Here is a 20,018-nt window from a genome sequence, read left to right on the forward strand (position 1 = left end):
ATCCACCAAATGATAACATCTTAATTGTTTCTTTACTTATATTTTACTAAAACTAAAACTTTAGTGTCTTTGTAATTTAAACACTGTGTAATGTTTTTGCTGGTTTTATAAACAGCGTTATGAATCAGGGTCAGTTTATACAAAATCATTAACAAATTACTTTATTTAAAAGTTGGACAAAACCTCAGATTTATTCCTCGTGCATTCTGCAGGAAGTACATAGCATGCAAAAATAGCCCAGAGTAGCCCACAGTAACAATAACGCTGCAACTTTGAATACTCCACATCAAGACAGGTCTTTAAATCATCGTACTTTTACCGCCGCTCACACTGTAAATTCCCTGAATACAGTTCACACAATGATCATCATAACAGTCTCGTGTGTTCCAGAAAAATAATGACATGAAGGAAAAGAGCAGTGGAATACTATGAAGCCCAGACAGAACCACTTTCAGGAGTCATGAACTGAGGAGAGCCGACAGCAACACTGATCAAGTCTCAGTTCACCAGACCTCTTCTCAGGTTGTGCACGTCTGCATCCCTGCCGCCATCTTTTCTCCGCCCACTGGGGTAACGAGCTGTCTGGGTCTGTACAGCGAGCGGTTGTCTCATGCTTCCAGCGTTAAATGTGAACATTGATTGAGGGCTGACAGAACACAGAAGCAAATACCCATTTTAGATGTTTACATTTCACTCACTAAACAACTCAAATGTGTGACGGGGATCTACAGGTGTGTTGGAAGATTAGCACCTTCTCTCCACATGTAACCATTTTATAGAATAAGAGCTAAGTTTCAGCTTTCAGAGCTTCAGCAGTTGTTGCTCAGGGCCTCGACAGTATCATGTCACAGAAGCAGCAGCTCACAGCTTTTCAAAGATCACGTCTCATCTTCTCAGTAAAGATCTCGTGTTAGAGAGCTGCTTCCACCCAACGCTCCGCTGCCGCTCCGCTGCCGCTCTTCCCACACGACTCCGCCGGCATCTGCAGCAGGTCTCAAGAGAAGAGAGTAGACTCAGCCGCCGCCATCCAATCCAGCTCGATGGCGTTCAGCTCAGCGGCGTGAACCTCCGTCGCCTTGCGGTGTGTTTGCTGTACTCGTCTCAGAGTCGGGGGGGCTTCATTTGGGACAGGAGTGGTCCACGCTGAGCTGGTGTTTGTCGTACTCCGATATGAGCTTCTTGATGTGGGCCAGTTTGTTGTGTAGATATTCACAGCGGAGCTTGTCCTGGTTGTAGTTTGGGTTGGACTGAAGGGAAATGAAGAAAAGGAAGCTTGATTATGTGACAGAACAAGAGGGGAAGTATTCGTCATCTGCAGCAGTGGTGAGATCAATATCGGCAAGTATCTGGAAAGTTCTTACCTTCTTGATTTTGCGATACTCTTGAACAATTTGATTATGAACCGTCTGCAAGAGATAAACAATGTAGTTATACTGATAGACCACAAAAAACACAATTTGACTGTAAGGTTTATGACCTGTGAGCGACAATTCAAAATCCAAATTTTTCAAATTAAATGCATCATTTGCATTATATTCAGTATATTCAAAGCAGTCATTATTTTAAAAAGTATGGCTAAATGTGCTACTAGCTTCAGATGGGTAGGACAATAGTATGACAAAAGTATCAGCCATGTATTAGTAATAATAATACAAAATTATTACCTTGTATTTGTGTGATTCCTGGTGAAGCTGTTTACGCTGTGTGTCCAACTCCATGAACTGCCGGGTGACGCCGTCGATGCGAGCGTGTAAATCTCTGTACTCATTGTACTCCTTGTTGAAGTCCTCTTTGTGGCTCTGCCTCTGGTCGTGGTTGCCAATCACTGCGTACGTCCTGTGAAGGGAGAGTAGAGAGAGACACCACTGTCAGATCAATCGTCTACAATGTGCAAAGTATTAACAACCTGGAAGAGGTTTGTATCTTAAAAAGCTTGAAGGACAGTAAAGCGAATCCCAAGTTTTTTTGAGTATTTTAACAAACATTTAATACAAGAGTTGAGCAGAAAAGCTTTTCTAGCTAAATTTCCAGAAACTTAACTTTCCCAAGAACTTTCCTCTGTTGGAGCTTAACTTTCTTCAAGAGGATTGTAATTTATTTTCCAGTTCCCACATCAGGGCCAAAGCCACAGGAGGATGAAACTAATTACTCAAGGTTTGACTTTGACTTTGTGCATGCATGTAATGTTGTGATTTCCTTATTGGTCAAAAGATCTTTCAGATTATTGTTAGCCACAAACTAAAAGCAAACCAAAGTAAGATAACTGGTTTGGAAAATGCCAGCTTACTTGGCCAGTCAGTGACTTTAATGTTCGACCCCATTTTCACAAACTGAGCTCCTGCAAAGTTTCCTGATCTCTGGAGAAAAGTTCCAGAGGTGGAAACATGCTACCAATAAAAACATACTTACGATAAATAATCTGCTGAGTCACCGTCCACTTGAAGCTCAGGAGAGTCGAACATAATTTCACTTGGTTCTGAAAGAAAGAAGACAGAAAGATTGCCAAACTATTTTTAAAATACTGACACACTGACGCTTGAGGTCATATCGTAACATCTCGCAGCACTGACCTGAGCAATCCAGCAGGACTTTGCTTGGGTCGTCTGAACTGTGATCTTTTCTCCTTTCTTTCGCTCCCCTACACCTCTTCTTCTCCTTGACCAGGCCTGTTGCGCTCGTCTTGTCTCTGTGTTTGTGTTTGCTCTTCTTCCTTTTTGTTGTGTGTCTGCTCAGATCAGGCACTACCAGAGGGGACGGCGGGCGGTCAGAGTCGGGAAGGGGGAGGTCTCCTGGGCTCTCCGCCTCCTCCTGAGCACAGGGAGACGGCTCGAGCCTTTTAGCCACCTCGTCTTCCTGCTGACAGGCGACTGACAGGGAGTCAAACAGCTTCCGAGGGTCAAGCGAGTTCTTTTTCCCGTCAGCCGCCTTCGCCCCTGCACCGTCTTTATGAGACACTTGTTCAGAAGTCCTCAATCTGGACTTGTCACTGGGTGTTTTGCTGGACAGGTGGGAGATCCTGGGCTTCTTGTTGGCCAGAGGGTCGGTGTATTCCTCTGGCAGGGAAGGTTTTGGACGGTGTGCTGGGGAGGAGTTGGGGGTGTCTCGCAGGGGGCTGACCTGGGCCTCAGGGGCAGTGAGGAGGTTCTGCTGTGGCTGAAAGAGCCTCCTGCACAGACAGTGATATTGTGCATAAAACCTCATATACAGTTATATACATGTAAACACACTTTCTGTCTGAATAGCTCTTTGTGAAAATCAAATAGTCTGATGAAGGTAAATTTGTCGGTTAGAGAGTGAATATCACATATAAATAAATTCTAATTAAAAGATGAAATATAAAGGTCTGTTGCCTTTTAAGAAATTAGCCTCTTTTTTACATCTCTTGAACAACTGCAGAAACACAAATTTCAATTCCTAAATTGAAGTAAGAAAAGCAGGAAGGTGCCCTCTCTATCGTTTTAATAATAAATGCAGGCAGAGGAAGAGCTCCATTTGACTCTCCAGGCTTTCTGTTGTGTTTTCATGCTACAGAGTGCTGAGTTGGCACAGTCTGCATATACAGTTACCGTCAAGAAAACTTTTTTATCACTGTTTCTTGTGCAATTTCCTCATATGAATATGGGGGCACATCATTCCTCGTGTGTGTTACCTGACAAGGATCCTTTTAAGAAGCTGCTGGTCTCCTGGGCTGTAGCCTGGCCAGTCCTTCCGCAGGTCCTTGTACAGACTCTCCCTCAGCACAAACGTGTTGTCTCTACTGCTGAGTTGTCCGACCTGCGAACACAGTTACATACAAATACACACAGAAGTGAGAAAGGATTTTGTTTCAGTGTTAAGAGTTTCATCTGTTCATTAACACAGTTAAACATTTTTGGGTCTGTTTTATCTATTATCCCCATATGTGTCTAAAAATCCACTTTACACATTGATGATATTTAGTGTCACAGCTGAAAAAAACAAAGGCCAGCAGCCAAGTGTTGTTTTTACAGCCCCTGTATTTCTCTGCACAATTTTTCTTTTTGTGTACTTTTACTGAAGCCTGTATTTATCTGGGTCAAACAGGAAATAATCACCTCCATCACTACGGAGTCCAGCATGTCTTTGTCCTCTGCGGAGAATCCGTCTTTCTGCAGCCTCAGGATTAACTCCGGCCTCTTGTACGGCCTCAGAGCCAGCAAGTGTGTCAGCCTCTCCCTGAGCGGCCTCTCCTGCACATCGCCCATGCTCCTCCGGTTCGACACACAGGCACCCTTCTTCAGCTTGGACACGCCTCCGCCCCCTCTCTTGATGTTGCTGAGGTAGGTCTGGGATGACGGCCTGGGCTTGGTCAGGCTGGCCAGCGCAGGCGCCGGGGCTCGCACCGTTACCTTCTTGCCTGTGCCGAGGAAGCAGGAAATCACACATCAAAAGACGCCCATTCCCAAATAAAGCGAAAAATATCTTCAAAAAGAAATTTCAAAGGGACGTGACAGAGGTTTCTAAAATCAAAAGGTGACCTTGTGCTGTTTTTGTAAAGGTTTTTTCCCCCAAATGTTGCATTTTCTTGTAAATGTGTATGATCAAAGACAGGGAGGAAGAATTGGCGGATCATCATATTTGTCCTGTGGCAGAAGTGTGGATAAAAGAGAAAAAACCCCATTACACCTTACAGGAAACTCACATTGAGGGTACTAAGAAGCTGCTCTCTAATTTAGGAAACAACAACACGGTTGCACAAGCCTGTAGTTCTGTTTTTTACACGCTTCCTCTGAACTGACTAAATCATCAGAACTAGTGTGTATGTGCTGTATGTGCTTAGTGAAACATGATGATGGCGAAGGTATCTGTTAAGAAGGAAGTGGTTTGGTGGTCACAAGTAAGATGACAGTGGTGACACAAAAAAAAAACGAAATCACTGGTTTGATCATGTGTATGTATATTTGCAGGGCGTGTGACACAGAACACAGTCCAGTGTTCATAGAGACCCATGTAAAACCACTACACTACAATATACTGCACAGTCATAATACTGTATGTGAATGTGCACGTGTGTGCGCTGTATAGAAGGTTTACTCAGTAGAAAACAGACAAAAGGACAAAATGCTGCAGGAGAAAACACTGAAGACTGCTGTCACTGGTTACCACACATGTTGCTATGGTGACCAATGCAATATGGCTGACTGCGTTTTTCTTTCTTTGGGATTTAACCATCATAGTCAGTGTTATTCCTTAACCATTGTATAACCCAGCACGCAGGAGTGTTTGCTGTGTCTCCTACCCTGGAAGCGCCCCCCCTGTTTGATGACGATGGCCCCTCGGCTGCGTGTCTCCTCCTCAGCCTGGGCCATGCTCTGACGAGCCTTATCGTACGAGTCATCTGTGGCGTTGACTGTCATCTTCTTCTGAATCACCCCGAGACAAGACAGCTCTTTGGCAGCACTGGGAGGAGGAGGAGGACGAAGACAGTGAGTACAGACGGAGCTATCAGGACTCCTTCTACATTATATATTTCCCATTAAACACTCAAAACATTTCAGTGCATAACTGCTTCTCAGGTGAAAAACACACACTAATCTGTAGCTCACCATATTTAACATGTCATTCAGGAAACAGCTACAAACACTGTTGTTATATTCTTGTCAAGACTCAACAGTTAATTTGATGCATAACTGTGAGACTTGTGACGAATTCGCATCTCTACGTTTCCAGCTTGCGAGGCCTTTTCACGGTGAGTCAGGAGCCCCGTGTTTCGTCTGGCATTTAAAAGATACGTTGCCAGCGGGGTGACTCTCTCACAGCAGTAGGGGAGTGGAGACATTTTAAAATATTGAAACTCATTCACATTCCCAGTTAATCCTATTCATAGACTACAAAGTAAACATATAATCATGTAATCGCTTCAGACAAAACACGCTCACAGCCCTCATGAGTGGGTTTTGAATTCCTTGTTTAGAGTAAAACGTGCAATCTACCCTATATTTATCACATGATTGCTTCGCTTGTTGCCTCCAAACTGAATTTTGCAACTTTTCTTCCTGCAAACTCTGCTGAGTACCAAGGATCTACACGTTGTATTTCCCCCTAAAATGTAGCTCTCACATCTTAAATCTTTATTCTGACAAAAGTTACTTGTGTTTAATCGGTGCAGGTAAATTTATTCGTCTGTGCATTACCCTGTGCTGAGCTGTTGGACGCAGTCAAAGCTTCCATTAGGATTGTCACGGGCGACGTTCGTCACGCCGAAGGTGAACGTCCTGACGTCATCTCTACTCTCCGAGCACGGGATAGAGATCCTCTGCAAGACGAATAAAAAACAGAGATACAAAGGATCAGATACAACATCTTTAAAATGTATGAAATCTAATTATTATTATAAGTGTTAAAATCTGCCGATATGAGCCTTTCGTAGACATATTAGATTCAGTGTTTCTGTGATGATATGTGCCAATAACATAACTTCTATTCTACAAAATAAACAATGTGTATTGATGTTTATTTTCTTAATTCAAGTTCTATGAGTCAAGCCTCACATTTCTGTTGTTATAAGGGTTTGATAACAATACTCTGACTCTGGTATCTAAATTTGTTTTACTAATATAAGCATCGGCTCCCAAAATACATCTTGGCAGAGCAGTCCTTCTTCTTACCCCTTGGTTTCCATTAAAACAGATAGTGGGATGTGAAGGCCAGCCCTGAAAATGAAAGAAAAAAAGTGTTACAATTTAAGTGACTATTTAAAAGACAAAACATGTGACAAACTCCTGACAAATATTAACATTAGCCCCCCCCCCCCCCCCGTGACCAGTAGCGGCAACATGCTGCTCTGTATTCACCATCTTATCACGACCAGATGCAGTGTCACTTCTCTCTGGGGTGAATTCGCCTGGAGGAAACTGCAGAGGCCACGCCGACACGTTTGTGGTCCGGACGGAAAATGTGCGATGACTGGAATCTAATTGACCTTTTCATTGGGGGGGAGAGAGGATTTGTGAGTCCACCTGTTGATGGGTGCACAGAATGATGTGGCTTCCAGCACAGAGCATGGAGGTGTGTGTGTGTGTGTGTGTGTTTTGTCTGTATGATCAGGCCAAGTGGTTTATGAATAGCCACACTTAAAGGCTAAATAAAGAAACTAGGTATGTGCACTGCAAGAGTATTGTGCGTGTGTCGGTTTTCAGTCATGCATCAGGTGTTTTCCACCCCTCCTTCCTGTGCATCTCTCTGTATTACAAACGAAAGAAGGGATATGACAGCAGCACGGGTGGTTTTATCAGAAAAGAGGTGATGATACATTGGTCCTCTGAGGAGTTTCCTGTCCCTGTTACAAGGAATTACTGAATAGGGGAAGTGCACATGTGCTGTTCTCTGGTCAGGACTTCCTGCAGCGTCTGCGTCGTTTATGATTAACTGGATCAAAATGTTTGATTTCGACTCTGTCCATCTGTCCGCGTAGATAAAAAACTGGCTGCAGCTCAGGATACCTTTGGCAAACAATGATAAGTGCTCCATCTCTCAAATGCAATCCAAAAATCCCATCTTCCCTTCGTCCTTTCCTTCTCTTCACTCCTTTCCTCGCACTGTATGAATATGTGTGTGAATGGGTGGAAGGAAAAAGGCTCGGCAACTCACCGAAACCGACATTTATAAACTCTCACCAACTTAATCAAGCTGATAATTCGTTAATAATTTCCCTAACGCGTGCATTCGTTAAATGTCGGGTTTCCGCTACGTTAATTATGCAGCAGCTTCCTTGTACCGTGCTGCTGCATGTCCTCCCTCCTCCCTCCCCCGCTGACCTGCCCTCACCTTACACGTTAACTATAAACACTAATCCGAAGTTATGAGGAAACGTACACGACACACAGTTTACTTTGCATTTGTTTGATTCGCTCTAGAGTTTATGAGACAAGTATTTACAACACGAGACGTAACGTGACGCGCACAGCCAGGACTTCAGGGTTAGGTAAGTGATGGGGGGGGGGGGGGGGGGGGCATAAAACGATTGTTCATTAATCGTAAGTTTGAAACGATCGATATATTGATTAGAAGTCAAGTCGCCACAGACTATTTACCATCAACCATTACCGAATCAGGAATTGTGCATGGACGATGGACGTTGGACATACACACATCTCCCCCCCCAACCCCCTTCTGTGTGAACTGTGGGCCCCTGGTTAAGAAAAACCCTCGAGCCGCCCCTGCCTCCTACAGTCGCTAACACTTCCAGCTCGTAATGTCGCGGCCTTTTTTAGCAGCATCGTCTCACAGGAGAGTTTCCGCATTATTCTTACGCAACACGGCGCGTCTCCGTGTCGGGGACGGAACCAGGTTCATTACAGACAACAACCACAACAACTTGGGCTCGGGCACAAAGCCCCAACCCGCCTCTGCCCTCGCCCTCTCCGGCCGCCTCGCTCTGAAGTGAGCCTGCTCTCGCGGAAGTGGCGGATTCAAACATGATCCCGTGTGATGGCTGCTTACCGGAGGTTATAAACATGGACCTACCTTTCCGGTCTGGAAGGAGCCGATGGCTTTGGCCGCGCTGTCAGTGAGTTTGACGTGAAAAACGGAGACGTTCCCCCCGCGGCTCAGTTCCCCGCTGGACAGACCGTAGCTGTGGTTCTCCCGCAGCGCCGACATGCTGCCGCCTCCTCCACCCGGGCGTCAGGCTCTCTCAGCCCGCACCGAACACTGAGACATTACCGCCCGAGCACCGGCGCCAGAATCCCGGAGAAAAGACGAGCTCAGCGCCGCCGCCGCCGCCGCGCGCTATTCTGGAGTAGATCGCATTACGTCATGACGGCGGGGCCCAGGAGGGATCCGATTGGCCCGCGGACATAAATAAACCGTGACGTCGAGTTTACGTCCGCGCTGCTACTCCTCCTGACCCCTCCTCTCACACGCAGGGATTTTCTCTGGTGGGACTGATCACGTCATTTCCTTCAGGTTTTTATGTTTTTTAGATTCGTGATAAGAACTACAAACATTTAATCACAGCAGGATTTCACCAGAATGTGTTTTTCTTTTCTAATTCAAAGATTGGACAACATAAACAAAAGCAATGCATGGTTGTGTCTCTTCCAATTCTGTAAAACAACAACAACAAAAGGTTGAGAAATCAATTTGAGAATTGTACATACATTTTGCCCATATGACAATAATCAACACATTTCTTGTAATTGACGTCAAATGTAATTTCTCTTGTTTCTTTGGTGTTTTTTTGTTTGTTTTCAAAATAAAAAAATTCACCCAAGAGCCAGGTTCTTTGGAATTCACAAACTGGAGTGATGCATGTTTGTGCCCCTCCCACTTCTGTGTTTCTGACGAGGTTAGAGAAATTCCTTTTGTATGACATAATATTTACCCATGTTACACAATAATTGCCAAATTCATTGACGTTAGATGCATCTTTTGTGGAACTGAGCCGGGGGACAGTCATGCATTGTTTTGTCACTGTCCCTAAACCCTTCTGTCCTTTGGGTGACACAAGACTGGTCATTCTGTAAAAACTATGCCCTAAGACAACATCACTAGATTCAAATGTAACAACAAGCCTTGTAATTGGTAGATTTCATATTACTGAGTAATATGAAATATTCAAATACTGAGCACACACTGTTTGACATCACATTACATTCTGTAACCTTGGATGAAAAGTTATTGTTCTGTTATATTATCACATTTGAAAATTGTATTTATTTATTTTTGGATAATCAATATAATGTGACTGATATTCACTTTAATGAGTTTGATAGATTAAAGTCAGAAAATTATGTCATGCATTCTTAATTCAAGGTATTGCTGCTTCCTATGGACGAGACCGGAAGTTTATATAAATCAAAAAATAATTAATGATAATATGGTAGGAATGACATCATCATGATGTTACTATGAAGTCAGAAAAAGGCATCATATAGAGAAGTAATGCATCAACCTTTGCAGCCAATAAGTTTAGAGACACAACCTTTTCTCTTGTTCAGCTCCAACTTTCTGTTTGACCTACGTTTAGTGGTTGTGTGTTTTTCCTGATCTCATCACAGACACAGGCTCAGAGCTTGAATCTCTTTCTCTCTTCATGAATCCATTCAAGTCAAATTTATTTATTTCACTGAACAGTCGCTGAACAGACAACAAAAGGCAGAGACAAATACTGAATGAAAAAAGAGAATAAATGAATTACATAGTTTATATATTCAAAAAAGCTGCTGAGAGTTTATGTGTGTGTGTCCGCATTGGAGTGTGTGTGTGTGTGTGTGTGTGTGTGTGTGTGTGTGTGTGTGTGTGTGTGTGTGTGTGTGTGTGTGTGTGTGTGTGTGTGTGTGTGTGTGTGTGTGAACGCAGACGGTGGCCACCAGGCAGATGAGGCCTGTTTCAAAGCCGACACAAATCAAAGGGATTGTGGGTCTTTGTAGTGCAGTTGACATTTTGGACTGGAAACTGTTCTGAACGCTCTCTGCGGGACGAGCGTCCGCTCTCCGCCCAGCGGGTACAGCGAGGACAGATCAGAACAGAGGAGTCACAGACTGAGGCAGCGGATGAAAGGTAGTGTCCTCGCAGGTCAGCGGAATGAGGACCAGAACTTTTCAATGGGTCGAGGAAATTATGGAATAAACATAATAACTTCTCTCTGCAACTACTCTGAATAAATCAAGGTAAGTTTAACATTTGCTTTGGGTATCTGTCCATATATCACCCTGCAGATTCCATATGTCACATCCATGTTGATTTTTAAAGCATCTATAATAACAATAACTTTCATTTTCATTGAATCTACATTGACTCACTATGAATGATGCCTGTTTCCAGCTTTTTATTGTAATTAACAGTTAGTTTGAGAATTGTACATAAATTTTGCCCATATGACACAATAATCAACACATTTCTTGTAATTGACGTTAAGTGTCATTTCTCTAGTTTCTTTAGGGGGTTTTTTATTTTATTTTTTCAGGCTAAACTATAATAAAAAATTCACCCAAGAGCCGGGTTCTTTGGAATTCACAAACTGGACAAGATAAACTGGAGGGAAGCACTTCTGTGTTTCTGACGAGGTTAGAGAAATTCCTTTTGTTAGACATAATATTTACCCATGTTGCACAATAATTGCCAAATTCATTGACACAGTTAGTGACAGTTTGAATGAGACATCTGTCAGACAACCGCGACTAAATCTTACTTAAAATTTACATTTCTACTTAGTTTTTATATTTTTTTTATGCATTTCATACTTTCATTTAACTTATTTTTGTTGGGAAATTGTATTTGTTTGTGAGTAAAAAAGGCAATTTAGTGAAGAAAAAACACCAAAATACAATGGGTCATTAAAAAATATAATCATATACATTGAAAAAATAATACTATTGGGATAACATTAGCATCGCTGTGCTATATAGACCAGATTTTACGAGACATAGTTGGTAAAAGTTGTGGTCAAGTGAAATTGGAGTAATCAAATAATCAGTGTTTTCCTCCGGCCTCTCTCCAGGCGATGGGGGACCCCCTGTTTGACTGCAGCCCCCTCATCAGTGCAGCAGCCTCAGGTAAGCTCCGGCTGGTGCGCCTGCTGGTGGACGGGGGGGCTCAGGTCAACGGGCGCTGCCCCAAAGGAGAGACGGCGCTGCTGGCTGCGTGTAAGGCCCTGAGAGGAGAGCCGGCCGGGCCCGAGACAGTGAAGCTCCTCACATACCTGCTCCACAACAAGGTCAGCCCGCACCAACTAATATTTCCAATTTCAACCCAGAAAGCACACACTTAAATCCAATTTTCTGCATACAAGTCTGAATGTAAGCTCAACCAGATATTGATTAAGGTGCATTTCTAATGCATAATAAACCTGTACCTGCGGTAAGAGCAGTATATTTTTAATGCATAGTAAACAGGTTCCTAATGTATCAGCTTGTGTCCTCGTCCACTGACCAAACTGTTCCTTAACATTTTGGCTCTGTGGAGCAGAACACAGTGTTCTCTGAGGCAAGATACTTGATTATACAGAGGACGGAGCATTAGAGAGCAAGTGTCTCATAAAGTGTCTCTCACTCGAGAGGCAGAAACCAAGAATGAGAAGATCAGAAGATCATTAGCAACTAACAATCATTCTAATGTCGTTTACGTTTTGATTTCTGAACATGGAAGAGCCAACAAGTCTGACTGACTCCTAATTTACACTGGGCCTTTACTGAGGCTTTATATGATGCTGTATATGTGATGTAAGAGTTATGTTCATGTTAATAAGAACCATTCAATGTTTTCTTTTCTTTTTCCAGGCAAATCCTAACGTACAGGACCGTGCCGGCCGCACCGCTCTGATGTACGCCTGCATGGAGCGAGCAGGAGCTGAGGTGGCATCCACCCTGCTGTCTGCAGGAGCCGACCCCAGCATGGAGGACCACTCCGGAGCCTCAGCTCTGGTGTACGCCATCAACGCTCAGCACCAACCCACGCTGGAGGTCAGTCAGGAGAGGGAAGGAGTGATCAGGGGAAAGGAAAAATCAAGAGGAGGGAGGGTAGATGGGAAGAGAGAGCTTGAGTTTTAATGATTTATAATGACGTATAAAGATGGTGGAAGAAATACCTACATGTTTATTACATGTTTATTATATAATAATATACATAATATTGATAATTATCATTAATGTATTAGGAGTGTTTTAATGTTGTGAGACAGTGAGATGCAGTTATTTACAATAAACAACAACTATGCATTCATCTAAATCTAGAACAATGCATCATAGTTTATACATCTATTATGTGTTTTGGATGTTAATTCTTGGTTCTTAAAGGAAGTAAATTTTTTAGCTGTCAGATAAATGTGGACTACTTAAATAAACAGTATTCCCCTGTAAAATGTAATGGAGTAAAAGTATAAAGTAAAATACAGTATTAGGCCCAGGATTTTTATTTCAGTTTTTTTCCTCTTTCAATTAATGGTCAAAGATCCTCTCACCAGTGCTCGTGTTCCACAGGTGCTGATGGACGCCTGTCGGGCCAGGGGTCGTGACATCATCATCATCACCACAGAGGTTGGTGTGAGCGGAGGCCCAGTGACCAGACGTTACCTGAACGTCCCCCCCTCCCCCAACAACTCGCCGGTGTCCTGCATGTCCCCGTCTGACATCGTCCTGAAGACGAGCTCGCCCAGCTCACCTGAGGGAGAAAACATCTTCAACTTCAGTGAGTGAAACTGTTCAGTTGGAGGAATAATAATCACTGTCACTGTTCCACGATGATGCTGTTGAGCGTGCACGTTACTGCACATAACACCAGGTCATTTTAATAAGAAGAACAAAAGCAAACGTTATGTTCACTGCAGAGGAAGCATGTAAGCTTTGAAAATATTCAGGCATTCTCACGACAAAGGAAGTTGTGTTTTCACCCCTGTCCGTTTGTTTGTTTGTTCGTTGTTTTTGTTTGTCAGCATAATTACACAAAAACTCCTGCAGGTATATCAACAAAACCTGGTGGAGAGATGGGACGGGGATCAAGACAAAAACATGACCTTCTGGGTGGATCCGGGGAGTTTTTAAAATAATTTTCTTTTTAAATTTTCAACAATTTCCAAGGAAATAATTCATAATCTTGAGGGTTGATTAAAATAATCTCACCACAAGGCCCATTTTATGAATCACCTACCAGGTGAAGATTGAAACCTCAATCTCGGCTTTTAAACATTACCTGCAAAATCTCTCTGCTGAGGAAATGTGTGTGATCTGATCAAAAATGGACCTTCTTGGAAAATTGTTTTGTCAAATAGTGTTTTCATTCTTAAAGGAAGGATTCTCTAGAAGCACGAGAACAAAGGTTCATCTGTGAGGAATCTAAATTCAATAGAAAAAACGTTACTGTGCTTTGTATAGTGTAAAGTGAGGGCTTCTCCATCTTGAGGTTGAGATCAGTACTATCTGTAAGTGTCAGACTCTCCTGGTTGCTGGTTGTGGCGGAGCAGAGTTTAATAAAGGCATCGTCTAGACAGAAAATGAAAACGTGTTGCCAGGGTGAAGTGAAGTCAACTCTAAACCGTGCATTACAATAAAAGAAGCTGCACTTCTTCTACAGGAACTGACACGTAATCCGTGAGAGAGCCTGAGAGGGGGGGTGCCCCTACATGAGGCTGGTTAGGATGGTGGCAGATTAGGCACAGTTTCAGAATAAAACTCACCTTATTTTAAAGACATCTTTGCAACTTTAATGCATGTTTGCCGACACTAGAGACAGGTTAGTGGTTGGGCCACAGTCGAGACTTGAATATCTTAAGAACAGCTGAATGGGTTGTCATCAGATCTGATGATCTAAATCCACCGATCCACTGACTTTACCTCTATCTCTGTAATCTGGAGGACATTTTTAACACTCCCAGCATCTTCATGTTATGTTCAGTGTTGTCATTTTGATACTTTTTAAAATTTTGTTCTCTGATGTGTTTCTGTGATATTTGCAGATCAAAAGAAAATGTTTGAAAACACACAAAAACATATTCACACACATTTCAAACATCCATAGACATCAATATATAAAGATGGACGATATGACAGCTCCCCAAAAGTGAAGCCAAATCATCTTGATCGTCCCCTGGTGGCTGACTGCAGTATAAGATTCAAGATTCAAGATTCAACCCAGCCTCCTCCATGTTAGTAGATGGAACATGGACCAAACTAAAAAGTCAAACTACACGTTAAATAAATTATTTTCAAAGATGGTTTCTGTCATTTTCACACCGATGTTTGATCCAATATTAATTTTTCAGTTACGTTATGTTTTAATTAGTTATTTTATGCAACAAAATGATTGACAGCTGAGGCTTACACGCGATTGGTCGGTTAGGAAAGTAGGAGAAAATGGAGACGTGTCATCCATCGTTATGTATTCTTATACAAAAAAGACAACACGACAACATAGCATTCTGAAATGCTAATTTGAGAATTTAAGATAATTTTTGTCACTTTTTCAGTCGATATATATATAAAATGATGTAGAATGAAATATAGTATGGAATGACCAGCACTACTTTACATGTGATTTACGCTCACACACTGTGTCTCCTCCATCAGCTAAAAGAGGAAGCAGCAGCAGCAGCAGCAGCAGCAGCAGACGTCCCTCCTGCGAGCTGAGTCCACTGAGCCGCTGTGACACTCCCAGACACAGGGTGTTATCTGAACCGTGGCTGGCCATTCACAACCTGGCCTGTCTGAACAGAGCTTATGAGGAGGGCACGAGGGAGAGGAGCCGGCAGGAGGAGGAGGGAGGCAGCGAGGATTAAGACGAGGGGGAGGAGGGTGCGAAGATGAGAGAAGAGAGGATGAGGATGAGGAGTCACATTTCCATCAGTTCAGGGTGGAAGAAAGGAGCCTGGTTCACCGAGGGGATAACAGACATGGAGGAGAGAATTACAACAGGGGCTGTGAGGATTTCCCTCCGAGGGTCTTTCAGTCCGGGCCCCCCCTCACAGAGGCGAGCTCCTCTCAGGCAACCATGAGCCGACTGATCTCCAAGAGGAGTCTGACGCCTGCGGGGTCAGCGCTGGACCAACCGACCCAGAGGAGCTCTGTCACTAAGCTTCCTGTCTGCCCATCACCTCACTCCCACCTCCGCAGGAACACCCTCCCCTCCGTCACGGTGGTCCCGCCTCCGCTTCACCTCCCGCCCTTGGTCCACCAATCAGACTCTCACCTGAAGGTACCAAGCCAGAGCTCCCTCCCTAAAAGCAGGAGCATGGTGTTTCTGCCTCATCCGCCCTCCACACCCTCCTCTTCGTCAGGAGCATCTGGGAGACCGACACTACTCCCTCCGCTCCCCCTCTCCCTCTCTCTCACCTCCCTGGTGGCTCCTGTGGCCTCCTGCTGTGGTGAGAGGAGCAGGAGGTCACTGCGTCGTCACTCGGTGCAGCTCGACCAGATCAGAGGAGACAGGACGAACCACATGGGCCTTCAAGACTGAGACTTCTGCTGGAGGCATCTTCATCCCTCTGTAAGAAGATGCTTCCACATGAGAAATGAATCAGTTTCCATAGTTCAAGGATAGATTTGTTTCTTTATCTGAGATCACATCTCGTTGAATCCTCATTGTCAACTATACATTTTCTTATAAGCACAAAATGCTTTAGAACAATTTACTTTAAACATCGTAACTTACAATGAATCTGACTTTTTGATGTGGAGCTCCAAAGAGGGCGTTGGCTTCAGGAGGCACCAGGATAATACCTCAACATATGTAGAGTTTGTATTAAAGAATCAGGAATATGTCAATAACTTAGTGAGTATTTGCCGGTTTAGCTTTTTCTATCACGCTTAAATGAAAATGTTCAGGGTTTTATCTGATTCTTGTAAATGATGGCCATCAGCAATTCGAAGATATTTATCAAGACAATAAACAGTAATTTCATTTTTTGGGAAGTAATTATTTGCAGCCCTAGGTAGAGCTATAATCTGAAGGATTTGGGATATATATGCTTCTCTCAGGCCGTACACAAGAGCTTGTTATTGGGTTCACTTGCTTTGATACATTTAATTGTTATAGAATTAGTACAATAAAATAAATACAAATGTAATTTCACATTGAACCGTTTCCTCGTAGTGTGACTGATGCCACAGTTTAACAGCATAAAAACCGAGAAATTAAGGGTAAAATGTAAAAGGTATTTTTAAACTGGGGCATCCAACCTTTGTTTTTTCTTTCTAAAATATAATTACTCGTAACTCCTCTTCCCAGGTCTATGAGCTGAGAACCATTCAAAGGGATTTATTTTTAGATTTATTCATTTCAAAATCATTTGAAATGGAACAAACACACATTTCATAAATACTTCCCTTCCTTGTTATCTTTTGGCCCCGAAAAACATGTTTTGACGCCCATGAGTTGGAAAATCGTGCATTAATCAATTTTCTTGGAATACAGATACTTTGCAGGAATCAGTTTTCTGCACTTTCCGCACTAGGATGCTAATTTCAACAGAACAAAACAAAAACAGCGGTAAGATTTTGTGGAAATAAATCTATGAAAACATATGAAAAAATGCTTCCGTTCATGGCAAAAGGAGTGAAGTCATTTTATTTGTTTTTAATATGTATCTACAACAAGGGGGACACAGGCAAAAACGACTGACAACTTGATGAAACTTAAAACAAAACCAAAAAAAAAAAAAATAATAACACATTTATTATCAATGCAGTTTTCCCACCTTTTTTCCAATAAGCAACATTTTTTTAATCTAAAGAAACTTTACAATATAAAGAAACATACGAAGAAGGAACCTCTTATTTTACTACACGAGACATTTAGGATCTGAAACTACCCTAACATGAGATACAAAGCAACTCCCCAAGGACAGGCTGCCTCATATTCAATACTGCTTTGTCATCAAGAGGAAAAAAAAAAATAATTGGAGGAATTGAACGGAAAAATCTTTTACTCCCGCACCCCAAAAACATCCTCTGGTAACCCCCTCCCCCCCCCTCCCCCTGAATGTTACAGTATTATACATCAGCACAATAGAAATACAGAAATGATCAACGTTGTGACAGCTTTACTTACAGGACAGAAAGATAGAGAGAAGTTTGACTGCATTTTTATACAACAGTATTTCAAAGTACAGGGGAGGAAACATCTGTTCCCGCTCCCTCTACCTCTTCTTCGCAAACAAATCTGTCCATAATTTTTTTTTTCTCTTTCTCCTCGTTACTTTCTCGAACATTTCTCCCGCCCCATTTTTAAATAGTTAAAAAAAAAAAAAAAAATCCTTCATATTAAAGTCTGTACTCTGGTCCCTGGTGTGTTGGATTGAGAGCCAGTGTGTGTGTGTGTGTGTGTGTGTGTGTGTGTGTGTGTGTGTGTGTATGTATGTATGTGTGTGACCTGGTTGTGTTCAAAGGGTAAAAGCTGAGATGCAGTGCGTCGGAGGTAAAGAAGGGACAAGTTTCATTTTCGAAAGATTTACCTCTTTTAGTCTGTTCTGTCAAATGGTGAAAAAAAAATGCCTGTTGTGGTTTTTCTTTGCAGCCACAAACGAAACCGGATTCCAAAACACAGAGGCAGGGGAGTTTACGTGTGTGTATGTGTGCATGTGTGAGACAGCGAGTTAGCGAAGAGTTCACACACGCTCGACTACAAAAATCGTCCTCCCTCGACCTCTTACACCCCCCGACGCTACAGATTGGATGCACAGTAAAGCCCCAGGTTTCTGTTTGTGATGAGGTGAAATAGCATAATAGTCTATAGCAGCTCCAGTTTCTGTTTCTCATCATTCATATTATTTCTGAGTAAAAGACACAACCATCTCTGAACAAATACACACAAGTTGCCCCGAATCAGCGAGTTTTTCTGATCCACTGTTAAGTTGTGATCTGAAATATCAAAACATGTCAATGATATCAAAATGCATTTTACAGTATTTACAAGAAGAAACTAAAATCGAAAAGATGAAGAGTTGTACAAATGAAATTAGAGAGGGGTGAAGTGTGGGTGGTTGTGTTGATGCTGGCCCGCTGGAAAGGTGAGATAGAGGGGGGGACGGAGGGGACGAGATGAGCGAAGGGAGGGAGGCCACTCGTTACAGCCTGCTTTTCTCCGACATTAAAAAAAACTAAACACCCAAGGATCCGACCAGCAAAGAGCCAGAAGTCCTTTTACCAGGAGCGACCGCGAAGGGGGAGCACCGCATGTACGAGAACAAAACGTCTGCAAGCTACACGACTGTATGTGTGTGTGAAAGCAAATTTCCCCCCCAAAAAGCACAGACATACATCACAGTGTGTTCAGGACTCATCAGCAAACGAAAAACAATCCGAGTGTTCACTACAAGTCAGCAGAGAGACGATCAAATGCAGCGTACGTTCACACCGGAGTGAGCGGTGACCGAAGTGGGCAGCGTTAGTGGAAGCAGCATGAGTGGGGTTTAAAAAAACCAAAACAACAGAAGGTCGACACTTGTGATTCAGCACCTTTAGGGCTCGGAGAGACGGGTCTGATGACGTCAGCTGGAGATAAAGAGAGGATCTGCATATTTACACGGTTGCTACTAGTTCTGCAGTTAACAAAAGACCAGGGATAACACTTCGAAAGAAAAAGTAACAATGATTTTATACGACAAATTAAGTACATAAATAAATAGAGCTGTGCATTTCACTGCATGGAAGCTACTAAAAAAAAAAAGAGGAGCCACTTCTTCTGATGTGAGTTAATGAACAAGTTCACAATTTAGCGATTTTAAAGAAACCTGTGAAAAACATTTTTAAAAAACAGGCCCGATCAGTACCATGATGGATCAAATCTCACCTGCAGGGGGCAGTGTTACACAGCGAATAAGTTCAGATTTTGTGTGCACATGTACTGACTTCATCATAATCATGTGCCCTTAGAAACAACAGAAATTAGAACCTAATCTTAAAATGATCATAGCAATATCATTAATAACAATAATACAATAATAAAAATAACAATGATACAATACATACACAAAAAAAAAAAAAGAAAAAAAAAAGAGGGTGGGGGGATAAAGAGTTCACCGATCATCACGACACCTCTGTTAAAAATGTACACACAGGGTGAACGATGTATGGGGCGAAGGGGTTGTTTAGTCCGACCCTCCACTGAATCTGTCGGGAACAGCAACAACAACGGGAGGAGGAAAAAAAAAAAGACGATAAAAAAAGTCGTAGTTGAGAAGCTTCCAGGCAGCTGCAAAGAGACTTAGTCCTCGGGGGGAGGGCTGTTCTGTCCAGTCTCCTCTCTCCCTCTTTTCTCTCTGCGCTCGTCCTCCATCCCTCGCTCATTGTCTAGACCCTGACAGGAAGCCAGGGAGGCCAGGGCCGGAGTCAGAGAGCAGGCTCTTCCTGTGGCTCTGTGACTGCTTCCTGTTCAGACCGCCGGCCATCTTGCATGCTCCGGGGGGGCCCGTCTTAATTAGAGTCCCAGCATGCTCGAGGGCTGTCCCGGAAGGCTGTGTGGCCGTAGAGTTCCCCAGTGAGAAGGTTGTGGGGGGGCAGGGGGGAAGGGAAGGGGAGAATAGCGGATCCCGTGTTGGCGGAGAGGAGGAAGGGGCAAAGGGGGTGTAT

At 43.1% G+C, this 20,018-nt stretch overlaps 2 protein-coding genes across 3 annotated transcripts; one reads left to right on the forward strand and one right to left on the reverse strand.

Annotated features, from left to right (window-relative positions):
* Window positions 1-138: 138 nt before the first annotated feature.
* On the reverse strand, window positions 139-8,856 carry LOC117756780 (RNA polymerase II elongation factor ELL-like). 2 transcript variants are annotated; one of them, XM_034577557.1, is made up of 11 exons: window positions 8,485-8,856; window positions 6,627-6,671; window positions 6,153-6,274; window positions 5,258-5,418; window positions 4,074-4,375; window positions 3,650-3,774; window positions 2,571-3,166; window positions 2,410-2,476; window positions 1,665-1,836; window positions 1,362-1,406; window positions 139-1,247 (listed from the first exon to the last, which is right to left on the reverse strand). In XM_034577557.1, the coding sequence occupies exons 1-11, from the start codon at window positions 8,617-8,619 to the stop codon at window positions 1,119-1,121; spliced, it is 1,899 nt and encodes a 632-aa protein (XP_034433448.1). In that variant the 5' UTR covers window positions 8,620-8,856; the 3' UTR covers window positions 139-1,118. The 2 variants fall into 2 exon arrangements, with proteins under 2 accessions (XP_034433448.1, XP_034433449.1); XM_034577558.1 differs by having other exon boundaries at window positions 2,410-2,473; window positions 8,485-8,761.
* A 2,259-nt stretch (window positions 8,857-11,115) lies between these two features.
* On the forward strand, window positions 11,116-15,251 carry LOC117756786 (ankyrin repeat domain-containing protein 34B). The gene is made up of 4 exons (XM_034577569.1): window positions 11,116-11,677; window positions 12,240-12,422; window positions 12,939-13,146; window positions 15,021-15,251. The coding sequence occupies exons 1-4, from the start codon at window positions 11,465-11,467 to the stop codon at window positions 15,227-15,229; spliced, it is 813 nt and encodes a 270-aa protein (XP_034433460.1). The 5' UTR covers window positions 11,116-11,464; the 3' UTR covers window positions 15,230-15,251.
* Window positions 15,252-20,018: the final 4,767 nt, after the last annotated feature.

This window comes from Hippoglossus hippoglossus, chromosome 22 (assembly GCF_009819705.1).
Source record: "Hippoglossus hippoglossus isolate fHipHip1 chromosome 22, fHipHip1.pri, whole genome shotgun sequence".
NCBI lineage: Eukaryota > Metazoa > Chordata > Actinopteri > Pleuronectiformes > Pleuronectidae > Hippoglossus > Hippoglossus hippoglossus.

Bases quoted from the DNA above. Each gene is read 5' to 3' on its own strand.
- LOC117756780 (XM_034577557.1), bottom strand. From the start codon at position 8,619: ATGTCGGCGCTGCGGGAGAACCACAGCTACGGTCTGTCCAGCGGGGAA. The intron at 3,775-4,073 runs GTGATTATTTCC...CTGTGTTCGCAG, and splicing joins TGGACTCCGTAGTGATGGAG to GTCGGACAACTCAGCAGTAG. The intron at 1,407-1,664 runs GTAATAATTTTG...TATCTCTTGCAG, and splicing joins AGGAATCACACAAATACAAG to ACGGTTCATAATCAAATTGT.
- LOC117756786 (XM_034577569.1), top strand. From the start codon at position 11,465: ATGGGGGACCCCCTGTTTGACTGCAGCCCCCTCATCAGTGCAGCAGCC. The intron at 11,678-12,239 runs GTCAGCCCGCAC...TTCTTTTTCCAG, and splicing joins CATACCTGCTCCACAACAAG to GCAAATCCTAACGTACAGGA. The intron at 12,423-12,938 runs GTCAGTCAGGAG...CGTGTTCCACAG, and splicing joins AGCACCAACCCACGCTGGAG to GTGCTGATGGACGCCTGTCG.